General features: G+C 33.8%; 1 protein-coding gene across 4 annotated transcripts in view; it reads left to right on the plus strand.

Moving 5' to 3' along the window:
• LOC145293079 (uncharacterized) overlaps window positions 1-26,535 on the plus strand; it is a 665,443-nt gene extending 638,908 nt beyond the window's left edge. For all 4 annotated transcript variants that reach the window (XM_080139442.1, XM_080139450.1, XM_080139432.1 and 1 more), the window contains 2 exons: window positions 4,105-4,250; window positions 24,441-26,535. In XM_080139442.1, the coding sequence (XP_079995568.1) occupies window positions 4,105-4,250; window positions 24,441-25,302 (1,008 nt within the window). In that variant the 3' untranslated portion in view covers window positions 25,303-26,535. The remainder of the gene's footprint in view (window positions 1-4,104; window positions 4,251-24,440) is intronic.
• The last annotated feature ends 414 nt before the right edge of the window (window positions 26,536-26,949 follow it).

The raw sequence follows: 26,949 nt of genomic DNA on the forward strand, positions 1-26,949 counted from the left end.
CCTTTTCATTTAATGTAACGTTTAGTCGGCTTGAAAAACAATGTTTATCGGTGTATTTGAAAGCTACAAATGGTGTCGGACACTGTTGATTACTTTAAGTTAGAGAAAGTGAGTTAAAACTAAAAAGCTATACAAAATACTGTCAGAAACCCACCGATTATGCCAGCCTATGTCATGGTAACATATATTTGTGGGGTTTCAGACACTGTTTTGTATAGTTTTTAGTTTTCAACTTACTTTCCCAAACTTAACGTATTCAACAGAGTCTGCGACCATTTCTGTTTTTCGAGCCGATTAAACATTTTACATTACATAAAAACACTAAACAATTATCCAGTTAGGTAGAAACGTAATTTACCTTACCTTTGCTTTCATTTATTTGTTTTTGGATAACTTTTTCGAATCTGTGTATAGTACCCCCCTCCATCAACCAGATATTAATTACTAACTCACATTTTTGTATACAGAAAAAAAAAAAAAAAAAAAAAAACATTTAGCGTTTCAACATTTTTGCTACGTTCGGCTTCATTCACTGATTGTTGGTCGAGTCCAAACCATGAATGATTGAAATTTCATTTTCGCCTTCTTTTTCACTTTTTGGGGTGGATTGCTGTACTAAGAATATAAGAAACATGCATTTTTCTCTTTTTATTAAATTTTTACATTACACCAAATTGAGCCACTGCAACGCGTGGCAGGGTACAGCTAGTATATATATATATATATATATATATATATATATATATATATATATATATATATATATATATAGTCATCCACATACAGTACTGTTTCGCTGTATCACAGTATGGCTAGATTTAACCGTTTCGCTGCTGCTGCTAAGATGGCCATGTTAATCAACAATGTTCAAATACGCTTATTATACAAACATTGTTGGTTCCATATGTGCATACATGTTCCAGTGGAATCTCAATTCAAAGAGACCACCTCATCAGACCAAAGAAGGAGACATTATTGAAACGAGAATCACGGTTGCATTCGTTTTTATTTAAAAAAAAAATATTAGGGTGTGGTTAACGCTCGGAAAGGAAACTTATAAAATATTTTCATATTCTAGTATTGAGGCAAAGATAAGCAACCCATATGAAAGAATGGCAACCATCGAAATTAAGTTTGTATATAGAAATTAAAACCTTTGCCTGTGTAATTATTTCGGACATCGCGTCACATCTTCAAACTTTATTCCGTGACATTAGCAAGTTACGTGACTTTAGTACAAGGGTCATGTATATTTACGATGGTCACGGTGATACACTCGTTGACCCTTGACAGTCAATAACTTTTGTCCGGTAGGTGGCGGTGTTTTTGTCAGTTGATGTAAGAGGAAAATAAAAGAATCAATCAATAGGATAATGGATTATGATGACTTAAGGCAGATTACTCTCTCCCTCCCTCCCTCTGCATATATATTTCTTTTAGTTTGTCTATCTGTCTGTCTGGCTGGCTGCCTGTCCCACTTTTTCTCGGAAATTACTAGTCCGATTTGGCTGAAATTTTGCATGGAGATTTGTTATGATAAGATGCAGCGAATAACGTATGATGCTATCCGCTCGGTTCACGGCAAAGGATTAATAGGTATCAGTAGGGATTATTATTTAATGCAAAAATGAGCACCAATGTAACAATATTCAACCATTTATTCTAAGTTAATGGTATGTAACTTTTTCCCGTCTTTTCATTTTCACATAGAGTCGGTATCATCCTTTGGTTTTAGTGCATTATGTATAGTCATGAGTTTCCTGGTTTTCTGGCCATGTTGTCCCAGTTCTTCTTTGGTCGAACCTATAAACGATCCGGGGCATCTTACTAGTGACACTGCCCATGTGTTTATACTTTTTTTTAGGTTTCTACTCTATCGTTTGGTTTCGAGAAGTTTTCTTGTCTGAGGTATTCCTTTCCATTTTACTGTTTCATTTCTGTTGTTTTAATGGCGTCCGGTTCAAGGGCTCCCAGATATTAGTAGCTGTCATGGTAACCTAGTTCCCTCATCTCCGTTTGATTGGGTAATTCCATAACTTCCGTTGCCTTCATTTTTCTCCTCTCATGATCAGAAGTGTGCACTTTTCCATGCCAAATTCCATTTGGATATCCTGGTTGAAGATTTCGGTCGTGTTTATTAGCGTCTCTAGGCTCTTCTTGGTTTTGGCAAACAGTCTCAGATCATCCATGTACATTACATAGTTGATTTTTTCATCATTAGTAAACTTGTGTCCGGCTTAGCAGTTTCTTATATTAATATATTGTTAAGAGGTATGATGACTATGATGAACAGTAGTGGTATAAGCAATCACCTTGGAAGATACATTCTTGTACTTTAATCTCAGTTATGTATTGTCAACCAGCTGTCAGTTGAAATTTCTGTGTTCTCATTTCATTTTCAATAAGATTGATAATCTTGCCTGGTATTCTCACATTCTCAGACATTTTATTATCCATGCTGGAGGAATTATGTCGTACGCATTTTTTTTTTAGTCGATCCATGCCATGGCTTTGTTCTTTTTTCTACTTTTGCTCCCTTCGGGATCTTTTGATCTATGTTTATGTGTTCCGCTTTTTCCTTTTTTATCTGTTACTCGGGGAGTAGTCAGCGATTATGAAGGGAGTGATAAATTTGTACCCTAAGTTGTATTATTATTATTATTATTATTATTATTATTATTATTATTATTATTATTATTATTAAAGGTCAATTTTTAAGGTGTAAATAAAATGAAGTAATTTGTGCATTCAGTCTTTCTGCGGATTGTAATCCTCATCTTCAAAGTTGTTATTGTTTCACCACGTTTCGACCAACTCATCCTCTGGCCTTCTTCAGGTGGTTAACCGCGACCGGATAGGAATGCTGAGTTTTGTAACTTATCCTCAGTAATTACTGCCTTCCATAGTTGTTGCATCACCACGGTTTAGCCAACTAATCCTCTGGCCTGTTCCGGTAGGATTAAAACCGCTATCTTTAGATGTTTATCTGGAACCGTAGGGACTCAATACCTCTATTCACTGCGCCATTTGCTGTTTCTGGAAGTTCGACACCAAAGTAAACTCCATTTAACTATTTGAAATATTGATGAAGCTCATTAGGGGTTTCTTTGTCTCAATAGAATTTTGGAGATGAATAATATTTTTACTTTTAATCCAAACTTGAAAGCGTAAAAAATATTTAAAACATTACGTGAGCACACAATTCCAATTAGCTGGATCTTATTTATTTTAACAATAGGTGGTTCTAAAGGATAGTCTACTCAAAATCGGCAACAAACCTTTGAGTTAATTATTTTTTGCATAAAATAATATATAAAATAGTATTGCTTCATCGTTAGTATTATATATATATATATATATATATATATATATATATATATATAGTCTTTGAAGCTTTTAACATTTGAAACAATACAAAAAATTATTTTTTATCATTCGTTAAAAAAACAAAAAAAAACATCTAGTCAGTAAGTCATTTAATCACCTGCAATCACTGCATCAACTCTCAAATTTACTATAATACCAATTTTTTTATTTTTCAAGGGATCATTAGTTGTTTACCATGAAACACTGTTTCGGGGATTTAAAAACAAAACAGTGTATTACATCATGGCTCCCCAGCAGTGTTGATCAAACACCACCACCCTTAATCTTAGGAAGAAGACAAGTTACAAAAATTTTGATCCAATTTCCTATTCTTAATTGCAATTACTAACCTTTTCATAGTATAAAAATGAATTTCTTACCTTTGCGATTCATCAATTTCCACATTTAAAATGGATACATTTTTTAATTTATCAGTCATATATATATATATATATATATATATATATATATATATATATATATATATATATATATATATATATATATATATACTACATTATGAAAACTTTTTGACTTTCTTTATTTAAAAAAAAGAATAATAATTTTTTCTTTGACACTTTTTTGCTGGGGACTTCGAGCCGCCTTTTCTTGTGAATAACACAACAAAATATATTCGTATTTGCATATTTTCTTATTAACTAGGGCTCTGACATATAATTTTACATAATTTATTCATATTTTGCTGATTTGTTGTCTTCTTTTCCTTTTTCTTTTCAGTTACAAGACGCTGAGAACGTCTACTATCACCCGGATGAAGAAAGGAAATTGACTATTCATATTGAATGGATTAGTTCCTGCCTTTTGGTGCGACCAACCTACCACAGACTGGACGATGTTTCCAGACTACACAAGCATCAGATGTTGTAAGTGAGATGATCCGAATTTTTATGCTATCAATTTTCTAACACTTATTTCTAACCACTCACTGTCTTATTATACCTCTCTTTCTATTTCTCTTTCTCTTTCTCTTTCTCTCTCTCTCTCTCTCTCCACATTCTGTTTGTTTCTTCATCCTTCTCTCGTTCTCTTACTCCATATATATATATATATATATATATAAATACACACACACATACATATATATATATATATATATATATATATATATATATATATATATATATATATATATATATATAAAGATTAACCGTTGTTTAATTCACCGATGGTTGAAAATTTTGAAACACACCTTCTAAACGCTAGGCTTAATAATGTGGAATATACTTAATTCTATGCAAATATCGTAAAGATGCCGCTCGTTGTGTAAATTCAGCTATCTCCGATTCTGTAACGAAAACAATAGTTATTGGACGTCAATATATATTTCTCAAATTCTAATTTGTTTAGAATTGTCAAGAGCAAAATACCGATCTGTGCCTCAAATTTCATTTCTTCATTAAGAAAATTTCCTCCAAGATTGGAGCAAAACAACAGCAGCCAAAGAGAATATATGAAAAGAGTCTGACATCTACAAATTTTCGTGAGATGATAAACAACTCAAATTTATTATAGCTATTTTAGAAATAAGTTCTGGCCGTTAATCCACACTGCATTTATGTGTTTATGTTTTTTGGGTTTTTTTTATCCTAATGATACCTTACCAATCGATGTACGGGATGCTTTCAATACGTTTCCAGACATTTTTGTATAGTAAGTTATGATGAATAGCCAATTTGTAAGATTTCAGGTTTAAAAGAACAGCTACAGCAGGAATTGGAATACACCCTACTAAAGCCTGATTGTCACGGCTGGTGAATTAAAAAAAATCGTAATATTAATGTGAGGACACTTGCAATGAAATTCTGTTTTAAACTTGGAAAAATACGACAAAAATGTATGGAATGCTTCAGACTGCTTTTGAACCATCTTGCATGAATCGAGCATCTGTTTTGGATTGATATAAAAGATTCAAAGAAGCCAGGGAGTCTGTGAGAGATGATGAGAATTTTATGGATAAGGGCCGTCGTGTGCCTATACAGACAATAAATGCACAGTTTGATGTCAGTGCGGGAAATATACACACAATTATTCGCGATGAACTAAAGATGCGGAAGATTTGCGCGAAGTGTTCCCCAAGGGTGCTACATCCTTGTGACAAACTATCTGACCAAGATGGGCATCAAGACAGTTCCTCAACCTCCGTATAGTCTAAATCTTGCTCCCTGTGACTTTAGGTTATTCCTTAAACTCAAGGAAAACCTTAGAGGCTGTCGTTATGAGACACTTGAAGAGATTAAAGAGGCTGGGGCGAGGGTCATTAACACGCTAACACAATAGGACTTCCATGGGGCCTTCCAATAGTTGTTGGAACAGCAAAACAAGTACATTGTAGCCAGAGACGATTACTTCGAAGGGGACTGCAGTGTTATGTGCATACTATCAATAAAAGTGCCAATACGAAAATTGTTTGAAAACTTATTGAAGACACCTCATATATCCTCAATGGTGTCCCATATAATAGCACAATCAATCCCAAGTCCTAAAGTCAGATATCATATATTTAAAAACATATATAAACATGCACATTTTAACCCTTCTCAAAATCGCTATCAAAATATATGAAAAATACATGTGTATATATACTTATACGCATACACATACATACATATACATACATATATGTGCATTCAAGCACATCGATCACTACCCAGTCTGTATAGACTGCTGCGCCAACTCCCACGGTCACTTGCTTGTGTCTCCCAGTTTGGGATATCAATGGCTATTTCATTCATTTCAAGTTGCGTTTAACTACGTCTTTGTACCAAGGTTTTGCCCACCAATTCTTCTATTGCCATTCTCTAGCTCTTCATAGAGGAGCACTTTCGGGAATCTGTCCTCCTCCCTCCTTACAACATGACCAGTCCAACGCAGTTGTGTGGTTGCAAGCACTGCTTCTATGCTGTCTATATTTGCTCGTTTTAGGACTTCCACTTTCGTATCATAATCATTCCACCTGATTTTCATTATTCTCCATGCTGCACTGCCTCTAGCCTTCTAATGTGGTCCCGATATAAAGTGTACTAGTATTCATACAATTACACACCCACATATAAATATATATAGACACAAATATAAGTACACACACACATATATATATGTACACATACATATATGTATATGTGCATATGTATGTGTGTGCGTATATATATATATATATATATATATATATATATATATATATATATATATATATATATATTAGGTTGGTGCAAAAATGTTTTGTATATCGTTGAATGTCAAAAAACATTATTTTTGGACCAACCTAATGCATACGCACACATATATAGGCAACATTAAAAACAGTTGTATTATGGTTCTCAATTACATGGTGTTATTCTGATATTGATATCATTTTTCAATAGCATCGATTACGGCGGAAATTACTATAATTCGAACTGCTCTGATATAAAAAATATACATAAAAACACTCCATATCTAAAGGTATGCTTATATTCAGATGATACATTGTATTCTTCTTTAATGCGTATATTTTATTTAATACTAGCAGGGCCACCTGTCGTTTCTCGGGATTTAAAGAGGCTTAACAAATGTTCCACACTTCTAATACTTTTATTGTCAAAATCGATGAAATCGCTCATTCATCAATCAAATCAATTAATTGCCAACTCTAGTCAGAAACTCGCCGCTGTGCACAGGGAGGAAGCATCACATGCCTCCCCGTAGTGACTTAGTCTACGATTCATTGTAGTCTACATTGCAATTTTAATTTTATATAATGATTTGAATTAAGTTTAAAATGCAAAAGTCGAGTACAATGGTCCAATTATACTCTAAACAGAAGCTTTCATTTTGAACGCGCCTCTGTCTTATCAAAGATCCTACTGTTGATTTTATAGGCCGAGCGATTCTGTTTGTGTGGTGATAAAACTTCTTGAATGCAATTATGTTGGTAGGCTGCAGAAAAGTGTTAACTTTGACCAAAATTGGATAGTTTCTCCATTAATCACATTTCTTCAGTTAATGATTTTTGATACTTATCAGAGGTATTCCGATATAAAAACCTATCTAAAACCATTCCTAGGTACATAAGGTACATGTGTGTGAAATTGTTAAAAAAAATCGGCTCAGTCGTTTTGGAATCTACAGGGAACGAACCCACACACACACAGACAAAGTGTCTTTTATATATTAGTAGAAGATAGATAGATAGATAGATAGATAGATAGATAGATAGATAGATAAACTTCTTTCCAGTTAGCGAAAAAAAACATTAAGAAATTTACGTGCGCAGTTTGAACCTACAGACCACGTCATGCAAAAAAAAAAAAACATGCTATCAACATACCCACAGTAGAATTTTCACGGCCCCTTGTTCTATCATTGTTGCTAAGTGACGACATGGAAAAATAGTTTTGCCAATGATAGATACATTAAAATAACGGTTTCGATCATCGAAACGTCAAGGCAAACGTCAAGTATTGTGGTTTATGAGTTATAGTAAAAGTATTTTTCACGCAAACCTGCCGTATAAAAAAATGAATTTGTGTTAAGGGCGTTATTTTATTTTTGTTTAGTCCTGTTTGTATGTATTATTTTTTGTATGTATCGGTTGTCTTTTGTCTGTATAAATAAAACAATAGAATATGCGCCTGTGTAAATATTTAACCGATAAGCTCTTAAACTGCAAATCACATAACTCTGAAATTAACGGGAAATAGTAATCATACACTAAGGATGGTTTATAACGAGTAAAATCTGTGCTTGGATAGGTGAATAACGCGTACAAGTCGGAAAGTTGAAAGGCATTCATTTCAACTTGCCGATATATTTCTATATCTTTACTCGCATGCCCAAATTCAACTCATTTCTTCAAGTCCTTTAATATTAAACCTTTCTTACCTATCTCTCCATAACTACATCAGTAGGGAACGCAGTTATAGCGCTAATTGTTTTTTGTTTCGATTCTAGCTGATGGCTTCAAGGTCATTTTTTAACTCTTGAAACATTACTATATATTAGTTACAATATAATATTACATATTAGATAGAATTAATTCTGTAAATAATAAATAAGACATTTGCATAATTTAAAATATATTTAAGCGTATTTTGTGATCCGGCAAAGCAGGCCAACACTACCCCCCCTTTCTGCTAGTTCGAAAATAAAATAATGGCTTCATAAAATGTGTTTTAGAAAAACAAAACAAATTTACAAATAGAGTTTTTTATAATGTCTATTAGTCTCATAGTTTGGAAGACCTTTAGCTAGTGAAATAAATGAATCCTTTGTTTTTAATACTAGAAATCTTCCAAACTTGCCCCTTCTCCACATTTATTTTACCCCCCGGTCAATTCATAAACTGTAATATTATACTTTTGAGGACATTATCCATTCCCATATTCCACCCCGATCTGTTTTATTTTTTACATCCCATTTAACCATTACTTCCATTTAGAGACTAACCTGTTTGTTTTTGGAGCATCCGTAAAATAGTGAGCAACGCTTACGATATGGTTGGGAGAGTCTTACTAACTTACATTTGTTTTGTTTGTTTTTTTTATGTCTGTAACTGTGTCACTTCTCATGATTATTTTTTAGTAAATAAGATCCTTGTAAAATCATTTATTTAAGTAAGATCAAGTCACAGAGTGAATGTAGTATTTTGTCTAGCTTAGGGTAAGCCCAACAGTTTTGGACAAAATTGAATGAGAGTGAACCCTCTCTCCCTAGAAAATAAAATGATTCGAGCTTCATGCTTAAAGCAACGAACGCATTTTCTGGTTATTGTTTTTGTTTTAAAAAAAAAACTTATTGTAAATGTACATTTTTTGCTGAAGCAAAACAAATTCATTGGAAGATAATTTTACCAGCACCGCCACCATTTAATAAGTGTAAGGAGGAGGAAAAGAAACAACTTTGTTTTTTGTGTGTCTGTTTTTTGCTTTGTTTTTTTGTTTTAATTTATTTGACAAAAGAAATTGGCGAAAATGTTAACGTGCCTTAAGGGGAGATAATCACGTTAACAAAGGAAGAAAGTCTACATTGCAAACAAGAATAGAGAACCACAAAATATCTGATTATTTCCATTTTGTTTTTATATGAACAACAAAGAAAGGCCAAAACAGATTATCTTTCTCTGTCTGTCCTTGGAGACGAGGAAATTGTCATAATGTTTACCATTGTTTAAATGGTAAAACCCTGAAACAAGTAAGACCTACGGCATTCCGAAAATTGTTTTTAAGTTTTTACATAGATTTGTTTTGTGGTGGTAGTGGTGGTGGAAGTAGTAAAAGAATTTGTTTGTTTGTTTTTTTGTTTTTTTTTTTTGTTTTTTTTTTGTTGTTGTTGTTGTTCGTTTCGTTCAATTTAACGCAACAAAAATATCAGCCACGTTTGAGAAACTTTTGTTTATTTGGTTTGGAAATTTTCAGTAAACTTAATAACAATTGAATCGAGAAATGTAACTTAATTGTAGTTACAACTTTAAAAAAAAGAGTTATCAATACATCTTTGTCTAGTTTATCAATCAATGCATAATATATATATATATATATATATATATATATATATATAGTAATTTATAAAATATATATGGCGATTAAGCTAGACTGAATATTCTGCGTTTCATCCACTATAGGATTCGTCAGGCTGACGAATCCTATAGTGGATGAAACGCAGAATATTCAGTCTAGCTTAATCGCCATATATATTTTATAAATTACTAACTAGCTCTACCTACGTATTGAGCACTTTTGAAGTAAATACTTAAAGTTTACGCATAAATCTATACTTTCGTATATTAGGTTTATGTGAGTAAATGAAGTAGTTATATATATATATATATATATATATATATATATATATATATATATATATATATATATATATATATAATTGTATGTGCGTGTAAAAAAGATACAGGGGGTAAACGAATTAATACAAGATTATTTACATATGATGTAAGAATTAAAAATAATAACTTAGAATTGTGTACAATCGTTTCAGAGACGATATCAATGTTATTCATATATCGTTTCTGAAACGATCGCACACAATTTTAAGTTGTTAATGTTTGTAACTGTTGAAACATGTGTAAATGATCTTATACTAATTTTGTTTATTTTCTATTTACTTTACTTTAGTTCCAGAAGATCTAACTCACTTTTCAGTATACTTTTCAGTTAACTTGGACACTGAAGCCCGGATTTAATCCCGTTAGGCCACTGAGAATAATCACGCGAAGGGAAGAGAATTAAGTTAAGCTGACAAATACAGAAAGCTAGTCAGATAGTGTTCAATGGTAGATACCAGAACATTGCATCAATACACATTATGTCAACAATATGTGTGTGTGTGTGTGTGTGTGTGTGTGTGTGTGTGTGTGTGTGTGTGTGTGTGTGTGTGTGTGTGCGCGTTGGGTTTAGCGTCGTGAGCGTCCTAGATTATAAGAACGAATCTTAGTAAACGAGACGAGCTGTTTGTTTCCAGCTTCTAAATTATTTAATGATAAAATGAACGACTCTTAGTAAACAAGGCGGACATCTTTTTTAATGTTTGTTTTTAGCATCCAAAATTATATGACTAAATAAACGAATCTTAGTAATAGACCCTTTTTTAAATGTTTGTTTCTAGCGTTCAAAAGTAACTCATTACTAAATGAACGAATCAGTAAACAACATGTACTTCCTTTTTATTGTTTGTTTTTAGCGTCCAAAATTATGACATTATACGTTTCCAGTTCAAAATTGGAGTAGTTCAGTTCAAAATGGGAATAATTTATTCCCATTTGGAAATGAACTACTCCCATTTTTAACTGGAAAAGGTATAAATGAACGAATCTTAGTAATCAAGACGGACTTCCTTTTTAATGTTTGCATTTAGCGTCCAAAATTATGACATGACTAAATGAACAAATCAGTAAACAAGACTAACTTCACTTTTTATGTGTGTTTTAGCGTCCAAAATTACGAATGCCTAAATGAACGAATCTTTTTTATGTTTGTTTTTAGCGTCCAAAATTATGACATGACTAAATGAACGAATCTTAGTAAACAAGACTAACTTCACTTTTTTAATGCGTCCAAAATTATGAGATGATCAAATGAACGAATCTTAATAAGCAAGACGAAGTTTGTTTTTTTAATGTTTGGTTTCAGCGTCCTACATTATGACATGAAAATTTGAACGAATCTCTTCCCACTCACAAGATAAGGTTTCTATTCCGAGAGCCCTTCTTAATATGGAGACGTTGCAGGTAACCAGAGAAGGTTGGGGGATCTATTCCGAAAGCCGGAGCTGTTCGTTTAGAAACCCGTTCTTACCATGAGGAGCTTGCGGGTTGGACGATAGCAGCAACAATAACAACAACAACAACAGTACTTTACTGTTTTACGAGGGGGGGTTATTGATTATAAAGCATTTGGGGGGTACCTTAGATCCAATTACACACTTTCCTTTAAAATGACTACTTTTATAAGTTTTCCGCTATACTGATTAAGAAAATCTGATTTATATTTGCCGGATACAAGTAGTTTTCCCAATATAAAGCCTGAATTATGCACTTTATATCACAGATTAGTATGCACGGGCGAGGATCAAATCTAATTATATCCGAGCGACATTGCCACCCGTAACTCCTTTGTTTGTTCATAGTATTTGCGCGTGGGGATCTTGACAGCGACTATCAAAGTTAAATTTGTGCCAAATATTTTGACAGTCACCCACACTACCAAAAATGGGTTGTCTATTCCGAAAGAGCCGTTCTTAACATGCGAACTATTCTAAAGGCCGTTCTTAACATGAGGAGGTTGGGGGTGTCTATTCCGAAAACCTTTCTTAAATTGAGGAGGTTGGTTATTGGGCAACAACAACCGTACTTTAATTTTTTTTTCTATAAGAAAACGCCGCTTAGTGAGTCCTGCAATATATATAAAGAGAGAGAGAGGGGCGGGTAGGGAGTATAGATAGATAGATAGATAGATAGATAGATAGATAGATAGATAGATAGATAGATAATGTGCGTGTAACAAGGTTAACTGAGATGATCCTAAACGCATGATAGTGAATAAAAATTATAATCTAGATGATTATGAGGTGTACATCAGAGGTGTGAGCAGGCATCGTGATTGAATACGACTGTGATTGTTTTGATAGTTTGAAGGTTGGGATGAAAATGAAAATATAAACACTTAATTGTTTGTATTTTGATGTATATCGATTTTAGGAATGTGTTAAAATACTTTGCAGAATTACGTCACAGATCGATGGAGAATCAAAAAGGAAACAAGTGCAATTGAAGTGAATGGACGTTTTTCTATTTGTTCCCTCGAGCGGTAAATAAATAAACAAGTTAAGACAGAAGTATACAAAGAGAATGTCGATATTAATTAGTTGTAAAAATATTTCTTGTTTCCATTCTTTGTTTTTACTATAACACCCTTCCTATTTTGAGAGCAGCAAAGAACGGAGCACGTATTCTTGTTGCTTATATAACATGGAACAATTTATTTTCGTTCATACAAGCTCTATTAGAGTAACATTGAGCACTCATTACTATCATATCGTGAAGGTTGCCAACACCTTAGTGAAAGTGATTTTGTGGAATAAACTGGATTCGAGCTTGGGATACCAAGGTCATCAGTCCGTGTCGTTAACCATTGTTCCATCTTAACCTCCCAGCATTGAGCACTAAAGTGATATGGTTCGATATATTAAGTTGAATTTTTAAAACTAGTTTTTTCAAAATGGCGTTTCATTTTGGCGAAAACAATACGTATATTTGTTTTGTTACTGGCTACATTTTATTTATGTTTGTTTAATGGTTATTTTTTCAATGTTTGATGCGTGTTCATCGTTTTCGTAAAAAATATCGACAGTATTAAAAACTGAGACTTACGTTTTGAAAAAAAAAATGAATGACACGCTGTTCTGGGAATAATTATGGCCTTTTAGTGCCGATACTAATAGGAAAAGAAAAGAAACGAAGACCAGTTTGCAAAGGAAAATGGCGGATAAAATACAAAACATCTTTAAGGGGAAATAATCACATAAAAACATGTAACTCTTGAGAAAAAAAAGAAACACAACTGAGTTTTCATATATTTTGTGTTTAATCGAAGTGACAACGACTTGTTTCACAAAGGTCACCAGGTCATGTTTGTACTTATTCACTTAGTTTTGCTTTGCGTGATGTTTCCAATCGCTTGTACTGATTTTTGTTTATTTATTTTTTGCATAGACTTCGCGAAGATTAAGCCTCAGTATTGTCAGGTCTACATGAAGTCATTATCGCTGTTTGCGGCCTTTCGGGTTACAGATTATACCCCCCGATACCGAGAACAGCAAGGCTCAGCGGGTTGCATACGAAATTGGGAAAATTTTAGCCCAGAACACACAAAAGTATCGCATAGAAACAAAGTTGCCATTTTTACTCTTTTTTTTTACATGTAGAAGCGGAGACGATCACAGGATGATGGATTCTGGTACTGGTTCTTTCTAAATTCTCGCCAAAACTTCGTTAGTCTAGTTGCTCAACTAATATCACTTCGTGTCAAATCTATCCGATATGTGTAGTTAGTGTTCCTATTTAACTAATCTGACCATAAGTAACTTATGATTAGAATGCTCTACCCATTGTCTTTTCTAACTAACATTCGGTCCAACTAAAATCTTATACCGAAGGCTGTGGACGTCCACATTCACGTCCACATCTCCCGCCCGGAGTGATTAACGCGAAATCTGCTGACCACATTGCACAAAACCATCAGGTCAGACAGACTGCTTTCATGCCCTCCCGACTCACAAGCACCACCATCCCTATCTATTTGGTTATCAAGGACGGCATTCTAGTCCCCAACTAATATTAACCGCTCTGAACCACCGAGAAACACCTCCAACTGCAGAAAAAAGGGGACCCTCACCGAGCAAAATTGGGCGCATAAACCGCGACGATTAGAAAAATTCCTATTGTTCACAGCAACATTGGCTACGACCAGTTTGTTATCGGCATAAGTATGTACAACATTCACAGCTGCAGGCAGGAAGCGTCTGAATAACAGAGAAACCATTTTAGCATGCCTATCACCGAATGCTGAAAAGACATCGAAATGTTCCGATAGAAGCCAATGATTCTCAATCGAATCATAGTGGCTTTCCTGTAACGTAGCCACATCTATGTCTAAGGCCATGGGGTTCCTCAGCAAGTTAGCAGCATTGCTTCGGCACCTCATGCCGGCCGTATTTAAATTACCCAAGTTTAAGAATGTGGCCATTACACCTAATCAGTGTCAACCTCCGACCTGAAATCCCTAGGGATCAGGATGCCACAGGATTGGTTGAGACTGCCAGAAAGCACTACTACGTTATCACCGCCGCGTGAGAAGAACTTTAGGGGGCGCTGGTTATTCCTTCATTTCAATGTTATTTCCATTGTATTTTTTTAATTTAGGCTAGGACTTCCTTGATTCATTATTTCTTCACATAGCTGAAAATACAGCAGCTATCTTGATGATTGTTAAGGTGATCTAAATACAGCAGCTATCTTGATGATTGTTAAGGGGATGATTGTTAATGTGAGATTCTTATGTATTAGGGTAATCCGTCATAGTTGGTCGGCCTACACATTTTGGTATTTCTCGCTTTAATATAACACCAAAATGAAGAAAACAAAACTGCTCGCTTCCGTTTGCGTACCTATGTACTCAGTTACACGCAGCATTGTTTCCGTTCTGCGAGATCTACAGCAGAGTACACCAGCTGTAGATCACACAGAACGGAAACCATAATGCACGTCACTGTACTAGGTACGCCCTAAAATGGAGTACTGTTGCCACATCTGGACAGGAACACCCTATCCAACCTTGATAGAGTTCAAAAACGGCTTCAAAACCTAGTAGGTGATGCCCTTTTTTCTTCCCTGCAACCTCTTTCTCAGAGAAGAAACGTTGCGAGCGTCTCTGCTCTATCGATATTTTCATTGCAAGTGCTTGACTAAACTCCAATCTATACCCCCCTTACTAAACTTTCACAAAAAACACTCGACTAGCTACAACTACTACATACAATTTCCCTAATCACTATCTGTGCCTAAATCTAGACGAAGATTCCATGAACAAAGCTTTTTCCCAGAACTTTCCGCCTGTGGAACATTGTTCTGCTGGCTTACTTTCCACCTGAATACAACATGGTAGCCTTCAAATCCAATGCAAACAAGTTCTTGTTGAGCCGTATCCATGAATAATCAAATTCTACCCAATTTACACCATTAACGACTACTAAACTATCACCTTACATTCATTAACCTTTATCTTCGAGTGGCCTTCGGGCTTTGATATGTGACTTCTAAATAAAAAACTCTCTCTAATTATTATATTACAACTGAGTAAATCAACCTATATATTTCTCCTATTTGCTTTAATGACAATAAAATACTGCTGCTGGATTGAAGAAACACACCTTTTTTACATTGTTTTGCGAGCTGCTTCTGATACGAAATCTTTTTATGAAATGTGATTGGTCGAATCCAATGGTGATACGCGCAGAGAGTAACAAACGTGTCCGTTTTTTTTTTTTTTTTTTTTTTTTTTTGTCACACGGGGTTTAAGGATTAAAGGGTTTGTTTTAATGTCGGTTGGAGACATATAAGCCCGTAGAATTGGTAGGAAAAAATAGCGATGTCGAATAAAATTGTAAAGACTGAAGTTAATTTTAAAAAAAATGATGAATAACAAAATAAAATTATCATAAGAGGAGATAAGCACACAAAAAGTAGAAATAACTTCAACTGTTCAATAAATATGTGCTGCGTTCCAGATACGTTTTAACATAAGGACCAAAATAAAGGTACAGAAAATTAATTACATTTTGTAGAATACAATATCTGTTCCAGATACGTGATTTTTCTTTATTTATCTATTTATTTATTTTTTATTGTTTGTTTTTTGTTTTGTTTTTTTTTTTAGCTGGTTATTTTTTGTTTTTGTTTTTTGTTTTTTTAGTGGGGGGGTTTATTCACATGAATTTTTTTGTTTTTTCTAAGTCGAGCAAAGGAAATTAATGAGAAATTAACCTGAAGTGTCGTGAGAGATATCTTTTTGAATAGACGGGCAATTTGTCTCTAATCGATACTTCTTGTTTGGGCAGCTGCTTCCACCTTATTTAGTAAAATGACTACATCTTCAGATCTAAGGGAGCGGACGAGGGCTGCTTTCTATCTGCGTGTTATTCTGTCCAAACCCTATCTCTCTCTCTCTCTCTCTCTCTCTCTCTATATATATATATATATATATATATATATATATATATATATATATATATATATATATATATATATTATATGCATATATTTTTGAAAAAACTTGTTTTAAGCGAAATATTGATTCACATAACATATATTATTATTATTATTATTATTATTATTATTATTATTATTATTATTATTATTATTATTGGCTCACAAGTAGCTTTCACGCAGGTCATAAAGGATTTCTCTTTGAAAACAGCCTGTGGTGTTCTCTGAAAGCTGAATGGCAACAATCTCCCCAGTTTTCAGTGCTCTCCACCTCTTCTGATAATATTTGCAAATGAATTTGCATTATCGTAACAGCTACCCACCATCGATCTCTCACTAGCAGCGGCCATTGGTCTCCACTGGAATTTGAGTGGCAATAAGCCTCATCCAGGTCCCAGTTCTCTTCGCATTTGTCCAGCAAAGGTTTGGTCAGTGCTCTCTCCTCAGTCTTTCCATCATCATTGACCCTTCTCGGCTATTTGGCATCATTCTTGGGGGGTGATTGTGTAATAGGAGGATATGGGGAGGAGATGGGGGAGATGATGGGGGGAGGGATAGAAATGCATCTTCTATGTTTTTGGTTCCATGTAACACTTCTTCGTGTTTTGTCTCTGCAGTAGTTCACCTGATCCGCGCGTGTGGCTCATGTGTATTAGTTTCCGCATTCAAGGGTTTTCCTTAATATTTCATCTGTTTTCATTATTGCTATTGGTTGTATCTTTCAAGTCATTCCTCTGATTCCAATTTCTCCTATTCTTTTTTCAAAGTTTTTTGGAATTGTTCCTAGTGCTCTTACTATTATAGGTACTATCTTGATATTTTTTTATCATCCATATCTCTTTTTAGTTCTCGGTCTAGCTCTGTGTATTTGTTCCGTTTCCCATTTTCTTTGATATTTTTCCTGTGGTCAGCTGGAACATTAAAGTCTACGATTTGGCAAGACTTTTATTTCTTGTTAATTATTACCTCTTGCTTGGATGAGTTTATCCGTTTGTATGCCCATGTCCCATAGGATTTTTTATTCTCGTTTTCAGTTATTGTTGCTGGCTTATGTCTGTACCATTTGTCTGCATGTTCGAGATGCAGTTGTTTGCACAATTCCCAGTGTACTTCTCTTCCCACTAAGTCGTGCCAGTTCTTGCATTCTTTTTTGGGTTAGTTTGCTATATTCACTTACTATATGGTTTATCGTTTCGTCTATTTGTCTACATAGTCTGCATTTGCTGTTGTCTTGTGTTTTGTCGGTCTTTGCTTCGGTGTGGTTGGTTCTTATCGAGTTATCTTGTGCTGCTGTAATTTAGGGATTTAGTTTCTCGGTTTACGTGTAGTTTTCGCATCCATGCCCAAGTGTTTTCGTTATTTTCATCTTTTGTCGTCCTTACGAATCTTCCGTGTAGTTGTTTTTCTTCACATTTTTCTTTTCCTGTCTCTCTATTTTCTGTTTTGTTTATTTTTTTTCAGTGTCTCTCGCTGCCATAATTATCATTTCAGTGTTTTGCGTTATGTAATTTTCTAGTTCTTTTTTTTGTTGTTCACACAGTCTTCTATACATACCAGTCCCCTTCCACCGTCTTTTCTTTTCACGTAGAGTCGGTAAACATCGTTCTTCGGGTGTAGTTCGTTGTGTATGGTCATGAATTTCCTGGTCTTCTGATCGAGCTGTCTCAGTTCTTCTTTGGTCCACCCTATGAACCGTCCAGAGTATCTTACTAATGATACTACCCATGTATTTATACCTTTTATTAGGTTTCAGCTATATAATTTAGTTTCCATAAGTTTTCTTGTTCTCCTGAAGCCTTCCTTTCCAATTCTCTCTTTCATTTCTGTTGCTTTGGTGTTGTCTGATTCCAGAACTCACAAATATTTATAGGCGTTTTGTTTCATCTCCGTTTAGTTGGGTAGTTTCATGCCTTCTGTTTTCTCCAGTTTTCCCTTTCTTATAACTAGTAGTGCACATTTTCCATACCAAATTCCATTTGGATATCCTGACTGAAGATCCTGTTAGTGTTTATTAGTGTCTCTAGTTCATTTTCGGTCCTTGCGAAAAGTTTCAGATCTATTATTATTATTATTATTATTATTATTATTATTATTATTATTATTATTATTATTATTTGACGCGTCCACACAAATTTTACATAGAGATATAATATTCTATGTATCTATTTACAGTATTTACTTCTGCAGTGCTCAATACGTGAGACATTTAGCCTGACAAGGATGAAACGCGGAATATTCTGTGTAACTTAACGGTCACATATATGTTCTACATATATATATATATATATATATATATATATATATATATAACTGACTATATATATAGAGAGAGATAGAAAGAGAGAGAAAAAAGAAAGAGAGAGAAAAAATAGAGAGAGAGAAATAGATAGATAGATAGATAGATAGATAGATAGATAGATAGATAGATAGATATCGAAGGAGAGAGAGATTGTTCTTAATGGATCTATTTTATTTCTGCTTGATTGATGATCTTTTTAATATTTAATGTTTAATGCCTGTTTGTCATCGTTTAAATAATGGCTTTATAAGCCACGAACTATGTTCTAGAAAAAAATTAAAACGCAGTTGTATTTTTTTCTTTTTCTTTTTTCTCTTCGGAGAAAAACGGAGAGGGGGTGCATAATCTTGTAACGCACATACTGGTATAAGAGTAGGTTGAGGATAAATGAAAGCGAGTTTGAATAAAACTAGGAAATAATGATGCCTGACAAAAAAAATCATGCCATAGGGGGAGATAATCACATGAAAAAAAGATTCTTTATAAAAAGAAACACTGAATGTCTGATTATTTCAGACATTTCTTTTAGAATAAACAAAAGAATAAAACTAATTTCCTACTTTTGTTGGCACACCAATTTGATTCTGTTCACATACTTGTTCTACATACCGACATCAGTCGAGTGTGTATTTCTACAAGTTATAAATAAAGTAAATCCTACTGTCTCTGTCTGTATGTCTGTCTATCTGTCTCTGTCTCTCTCTCACACACTCACTCACTCACTCACTCACTCACTCTTTCTCTTACTTTATCTCTCTCTCCATATATATATATATATATATATATATATATATATATATATATATATATGCGCAAAAATAAATGAACCACATTCTTTCTTTTGAAAACTTTGTTATTTAAAATGTCTGCACACGATTCCTCCCCGATGTGATAAGGCCATTCACTACGCGCGTGCACACGCGAGCTTATCATGTAAGAAAACACTACTGAAGGCGGTGAAAGGGCATAAAATAATTCCAGAGTTCAGGGGTTCATGCTATGCAAACGGTAAATTTGTGTCGAGTTTGATTATCAGATTCGTTGTCAGCGACCTCGAATATCCTAAAAATAAAAATTAGAGTTGTTCTGTTGTAGCGTAAGATAACATTTACCTATTTTTTAACCAAAAAATTTAATATATTAAAATTCGGCAAGGTTACCAATAAAAATTACAGCTAAAATTAATTGAATTATTAAGATTCATGATTGAGTATGCAAATAATATTTTCACAAAATAAAGACAATAAAAATAATAGCATAATATTGTGTATTTTCATATTCATTACAATTGTTTCGTGACGATTCGGACAATTTCAAACATTATGTCATTCAAAAATATTCCAAAAGAAGCGACTCTTCAGACGGCGGAATATATGAACATACTTTCAATCTCTATTTAAGAGAGCAAACAGTTGGACCTACCTCCACCCAACTCTTCTATGTTTTTTGTTTGTTTAATTATTTTCCGTTAGTGATGAGATTTATAAATCGCCCCATTTTCGTATTTGTACTTTTTAAATTATATTTCTCCAAGAGAAGAAAAATAGTAACTTAAATAAATAAAAAAAACGCACAGAGGTTTAATGTAATATTAAGATAGATAATTGATTTAATGTAATATTTGTTTGGGATATTAATGATCACAGATCACAAGAGATCCATTATCTGATAAGAGAAATGATTGCTGTTGATATTCAACCATATTCTGTAACATCTTACATTGGATTTAATAGGCTTATTGCAATACTTTGTTCAAATTAAAGCATTCTATCTAAAAAGTGCTTCACTGCAAAATAATTTTCGATATATTTACAAAAGGAAAACAAAAATTCAATTGGCTCTTGATGAAATTAGCATTACTATAAAGGAATAAATTGTAATATGGTTACATCATAAAATTTGGAATATAGACTTATGTCATTTATTCATTATATGCTCTGTAATTATATTGAGCTTCTTAAATAAGAATTTATATATTTCAAAATAGCCACTCTTCAGACGGCGAAATATACTATTCATACATATATGAACATCCAAGATTCAAATTTAGCTCCGAATTTATTTCTGTCAAAGGCTGTCTAATCTAGTATTTCTGACTTTAGTGGAATCCTTCTTACCATTGTTGGACAATTCAGGTTATCAACGAAAACAAGATTTTCGTCCTATCGAAACGATAAAAACTTGTGTGTGTCTATTTTTCCTAGATCCCTTGGCCTGGAAAACATATTTAGAATTGGATTCTACATATACTTTCCACTGATAATCAGCAGTATACACTACCCTGCTGAAGATGAAAAAAGACAAACCTGTGTAAATTACATGGTAATTTGAAACCAACTCACATAAGACAACCAGTAAAAATGTCACAAAAGATGTTTTTATCACTCCTAGTATAAGAAGATAGTAGAAAATAAAAGTACAATTATTTTTAATTAAATTCCGGCTTTATTTTTTTTAGACGTGCGAAGTGAACATTGCATCATTTATAATAGAAAAATTGCATTGATAGACAATTTTTAAAGTATCACCAAATAAAATTAAATTAAATGACAATAAATATGAACATTGAATATAATTCTATACATAATGATTCTTATGCCTTTTTTTTAACAATTCCAGCTGCAACTTCATTATGAGTCCATAAAAATGTTGATATGTTCAATTTTGGTGGCAGAAATAAAGTACCAAATATCATAAACATATACTAATTTCAAAATCACATATCACACAAACTATTCAAAAAGATACAGATCTGGAACATTGCATGCCTAATCAATACATATTGTAGAATGCTATATCCAAATGTCATCTCTTTACACCATGTACTTCTAAAATAATATCTTCAAGAAAATGTAATAATTTTATGTAGTGTCTTTCACTTTGTTTATCATGGCGATGTAATTAAGTAAACATACATGTTCAACATCAATTTAATTTTAATAAAAGAGAGAGCTGCATGTTATCAACGATAGAGTTATTTATACAATTGGTATTCCTTTGTCATTCTGATGAATTCTTCGCTTAGCACTTATCATATTCGTCCATTTGAGGTGGTTCCCTCAACCTTTCCTCAGTCAAACACATACAGAGAAAAAACTTCAGCTGTTTTTTCAGAATAACAGAATATTTTTTATCTGATAACATTAATCAGAAAGGACTTTCCATGGCATAAATGTGAAGCAGAATGATTCGCACAAAGCGGATGTTTTTAATAAGAGATTTGTTTCAATTTTATTTTCATACGAGAATTTGTGACGCTATAAAATTCCTACTTTAACAACTTACCATTGTGGACTTGTTCAAAACATTGTCCAGCTACTGAGTCCATTTGAAGACATCACCAAAGAAGCAAGTTACGGAACTTCAACCATATCAATGATAATACCTACAATTTTAGCTTTGAGGCTATTTCTTTCAAAAGCTGTCCAATCTAATTCTGATATTTCCGACTTTAGTGGAATCCTTATCACTATTGAAAAATTCAACGCATCAATGGAAACAAGATTTCCATCTAATCTAAATTATAAAAACTTGTGTGCCTACTTTCTTAGATCCAAGATTCAAATTTAATTTTCAAAAAAATGGCATAGAAAACACTAAGAATTGAATTCTACATCTTCTACTTTTTACTGATTATAATGAAGCAGAATTGGCAGGATACGCTTCTTCAAGCTCTTTTGAGGGTCAAGAAGATCAAAGTGAAAGTAAAACTGTATTTCTTTCAAGCCTGTTTGATAAATTAGCTTCAAATAAGCCTACAGTAACAAATCAAAATTAGAACAGGTAGAAGCTGAGTTAAACCTGGAGATTGCAACTACAACATAAATACAAAATCACAATCTAAACTCAAAAGGAGTAAATCCCTTACGGTTAAAATTTGACTATTACGTAGCTTTACAACTACTCGCAAAAGGTGATGATCCATTTTAGTGGTGGAAGAACACACAGGAAACCTTACCACTGCTAAGTAAAGTGGCTTCAAAATATTTAAGTGCACCACCTTCATCTGTAAAGAGTGAGAGGTTCTTTAGTACAGGTGGTAATGTGTATAAACCGATAGGAACAGGCTGTGTCCTGAGAATAGAGTAAATCTAATGTTTCTACATTACAACTTAAAAATATTCAGCTTTAAATACTGAGAAGGCAGCAAGAGTAGAAGAGGGATTAGAGCAGCAGCAGGTGCAGAACTTCAGCTTATAGTAATTCACTTAAAAGAATTACAATTTGCACTTTGTAGTTGGTTTTTAATTTCTTTTTTTCTTATCTAATTGTTTAAGTATATTCATTTCAGAATGGGAAATTGTATTTTATATTTTCTAAGTTTAGTTAATAAAGGCAAAAAGCCATAATAATGGCCAGACACTAAATTAAATGTTAAATTAAATTAGCAATTATTATATTAATATAGCTATATGATGAGTTACTTGGCAGTAATGAAATGATTTAAATCTAATAGGAAAGAGAAAAGTAATTAATCGGCTAATTAATCGCCAAACTGACCGATTACTGATAAATCGGCAAAATAGCCGATTAGGCCGATTACTGATTACTTGCCGATTAGTCGGTACATCCTTAATCCTTAATATATATATATATATATATATATATATATATATATATATATATATATATATATATATATATATATATATATATATATATATATACACGTTATTGACATACTATATATACGTAATGGTCTATATCATGTATCCAGATTTTCATTTTCCTAGGTTCGATGAAAATTTATTATAAAAGCAGTTAAAGTAAATGCGGAAATAAGAATATATATGCCCAATATCTTATAACTATGTGTATTAAATATATCACACCAGAGAGTATTCTATATCTTTACAAAGCCACGATTCGCCCATGCATGGAGTATTGTTGACACATCTAAACTGGTTCATCTACCACTAGTTTAGAAATAGTCCAAAAAAGAGTTTCAAATCTAATAGGTCTTCCTCACTGTCAGCCTTGCTCCAACCTCTGTTCCATCGCATCCCTGTGCTTGTTTTGTAAATACTTTAATGGAATGTGCTCTGATGAACTCATGGCACTTGTGTCGCCTCGACGTACATACCTCCGACTAATCTAACAAGCAGCAAAATCCCACCCTTTCTCTGAAACCGGAAAGCCTTCTATTCAAATTGTTTCTTCCCTGGGAAATGCTAGGCTCTGTAATTCCCTCTCTGTTTCCTGTTTCCTCTTTCTTTTACTGTACTAACATGCAGAAGTTTAAATGTAATGTAAACAGACATATTGCTTAACTCCCCACAGTGCCCGGTTAGGCAAGATTCAAATAGTTGGCCCTTATTTCCCAAATGACAATATGCCTTATCTGAGGAGAGAAAGAATAGAAAAAATGTATAAAATAGAATATATAATATATAGCTTTTAATTGATGTATTTTATTGATGTTTTATGTTTTTTTGTTATTGGGGGTGTTTTTTGTTTTTTGTTTTTGTTTTTGTTTAATATTTGGTGCATATTTTGTCGTTTCAGGCGAGAGATAATGGCTTTACAAGCCGAAAACTACGCACTGGAGAAACAACTCTATAGCTACCAACAGTCGATTGCTAAGACTAACGCTTTTAAGAGTTCGCCGGTTAGTCAAAGTCCAAGCCTATTGGAACAAGAAGAAGAGGAGTTCGAGCCTGAGAAGATCCAGGAAGTCGAGAACCACAGGATCCGCCATTCAGTCACCCCAACACCTACACACAGTTCTACCCCTACGCCCACTCCCACACCCCGACCTGTCACGCCTTCACCCACAACCCAAACGCAGCAGCAGCAGCAACATCATCATCACCGCCAGCAGCAACAACAACAATCTCAGCATCCGTTACAGCGGCCGTCTCCGCCCCCACGAGAACGCGACAGGGAACAACGCGAAAGGGAGAGGGATAGAGAGAGGGAGAAAGAGAGAGAAAGAGAACGAGAGAGAGAAAGGGAACGGGAGAGGGAAAGGGAACGAGAGAAGGAGAGGGATAGGGAAAGAGATTATCACCCCCACCACCATCATCACCAACAGAAGCAGCCGGACGATACCGGGCACCGTCACGTTTCGCACCATCCACACCATCAAGATGCACAGCAGGTAGCGCATCGGCAGGACCGTGTTGACCGTATTGACCGCGTCGACCGGCTGGACCGGCTTGATCAGAAGCAGCTGATCCCACAGCAGCAACCGCAGCACTACAGGGATCAGTACTCCCCACAGCACTCCCCGCAGCATTCACCGCACCACTCGCCACACGACTCCCCGCACCACTCGCCCCGACATTCACCTCACCATTACGAGCGACGAAACCCCGCTAGGAGGCGCCACCATGATGCGTACCGAGAATATAACTCTAGGCTTTAGTAAACAGTTTCTATAAAATCAAATTTTAATTGTTGTCTAACATTGTTTTCATAATGATAATAAAAATGATAATAAAAATGATAATAAAAGGAAAGAAAAACAATATTTTAATAATATAACAAGAACGCATATGTATTTAAAGAGGCGTCCATTCAATTTGTACGTTTAATGATGAAAATGGTATCTCAATTTTAAGCGTGACAGAACTATCGACGAACAAACAGTTCCTTATCTATGCATGAACGCATCTTATAATGCTTCTTTAAACATAAGTGTGACAGACCAACGAAATGTTATTTAAAATTTAACAATCACAGATTGACGAAATGCTGTTTACAAACGTATGCGTGACTGACCGACGGAATTTTATTTAAGGCTAAAGTATGACAGCCCGACGAAATGCAATTTCAAGCTTAAGTGGGACAAATTGATGAAATACTATTTCAAACAACTTAAGTATGACAAACCGACGAAAATTCTATTTTAAACTTTAGTATGACAGACTAATGAAAATGTTATTTTAAAAAATGTTGACAAAACGATAGAAATACTGTTACAAAAATATGACAGTGACGAAAATAATGTTAAATTTAAGCGTGACCGACCGACGAACACGACCGTGTATAGAGATTCATGAACGCATCTAAAATGTTATTTCAAACTTAAGCGTGACATGCTGACGAAAATGCTGTTTTAAACGTGGACGCATCTTAAAAAAAAGAAAAAATATTGGCCCAAAAGAAGTAATTTCACGATATTTTATATGACTTAATATTTGGAGAGAAAGTGCGCAAAAGTAATGGTTTTATGCATGAGAAAATTTGAGGAAAGAAAGCTGTGAGGAATGGAAGTATGTGATAGAAGACAAAATTTCGAAGAATTGATCGAAAGAAAGATGGTTAGAAACATAGAACGAGAAAGTTAAAAGAATGCGTAAAGACGGACGGGATTATTTTTAATAAAAAAAGAAAGAATGGGTGAACGAAAGAAAATGATGAAGGGTACGAAATGGAAGGAAGAGACCGGAAGTAATTAACCGGAAGTGAATTATTAATGATGTTTAGAAGTGAATTAAAAAAAGAAGAAGCGAATGATGTGATCCAACAAAAACTGGAAGAAAAGAGTAAAAGATTTTAAACAAATTTGATTTTGATAAAATCGAAAAATTAAGGCCACCGAAAACCAAATAAAATGAAGTGCTTAAAAGAAACTTCAAAGAAGTTAAAACGCTTCAAGGGGTTAATATTACCCCATTTAAATAAGCAAGAAAAGAAACAAAAATAATATTGTAATTATATATATATATATATATATATATATATATATATATATATATATATATATATATATTATGAATGTAACAAAAGTGAAGATTTCATAGTACCAATAGTCTAACAAATAAACCTGAACTTGGGGAAAATAACTTATTTTAAATCCGTTACATCGAACTTATCATTGATGACGAACGATGAAACAGATTTAAATCCAGATTTTTTGCCAGGTTCCGATTTATTCGTAAAATCGTTTGTAACAAGCGATGCAATATTCATAAGCGAACGCTCTTATAGTATAATTGAGCACATTATTGGATTTTCTTCCGCCCAACAGCACTGATAGAGAGAACGATTGGTATATGTATATATACGT

The sequence above is a fragment of the Euprymna scolopes genome, chromosome 2, assembly GCF_053919585.1.
Source record: "Euprymna scolopes isolate OS-2025 chromosome 2, ASM5391958v1, whole genome shotgun sequence".
Lineage (NCBI taxonomy): Eukaryota > Metazoa > Mollusca > Cephalopoda > Sepiida > Sepiolidae > Euprymna > Euprymna scolopes.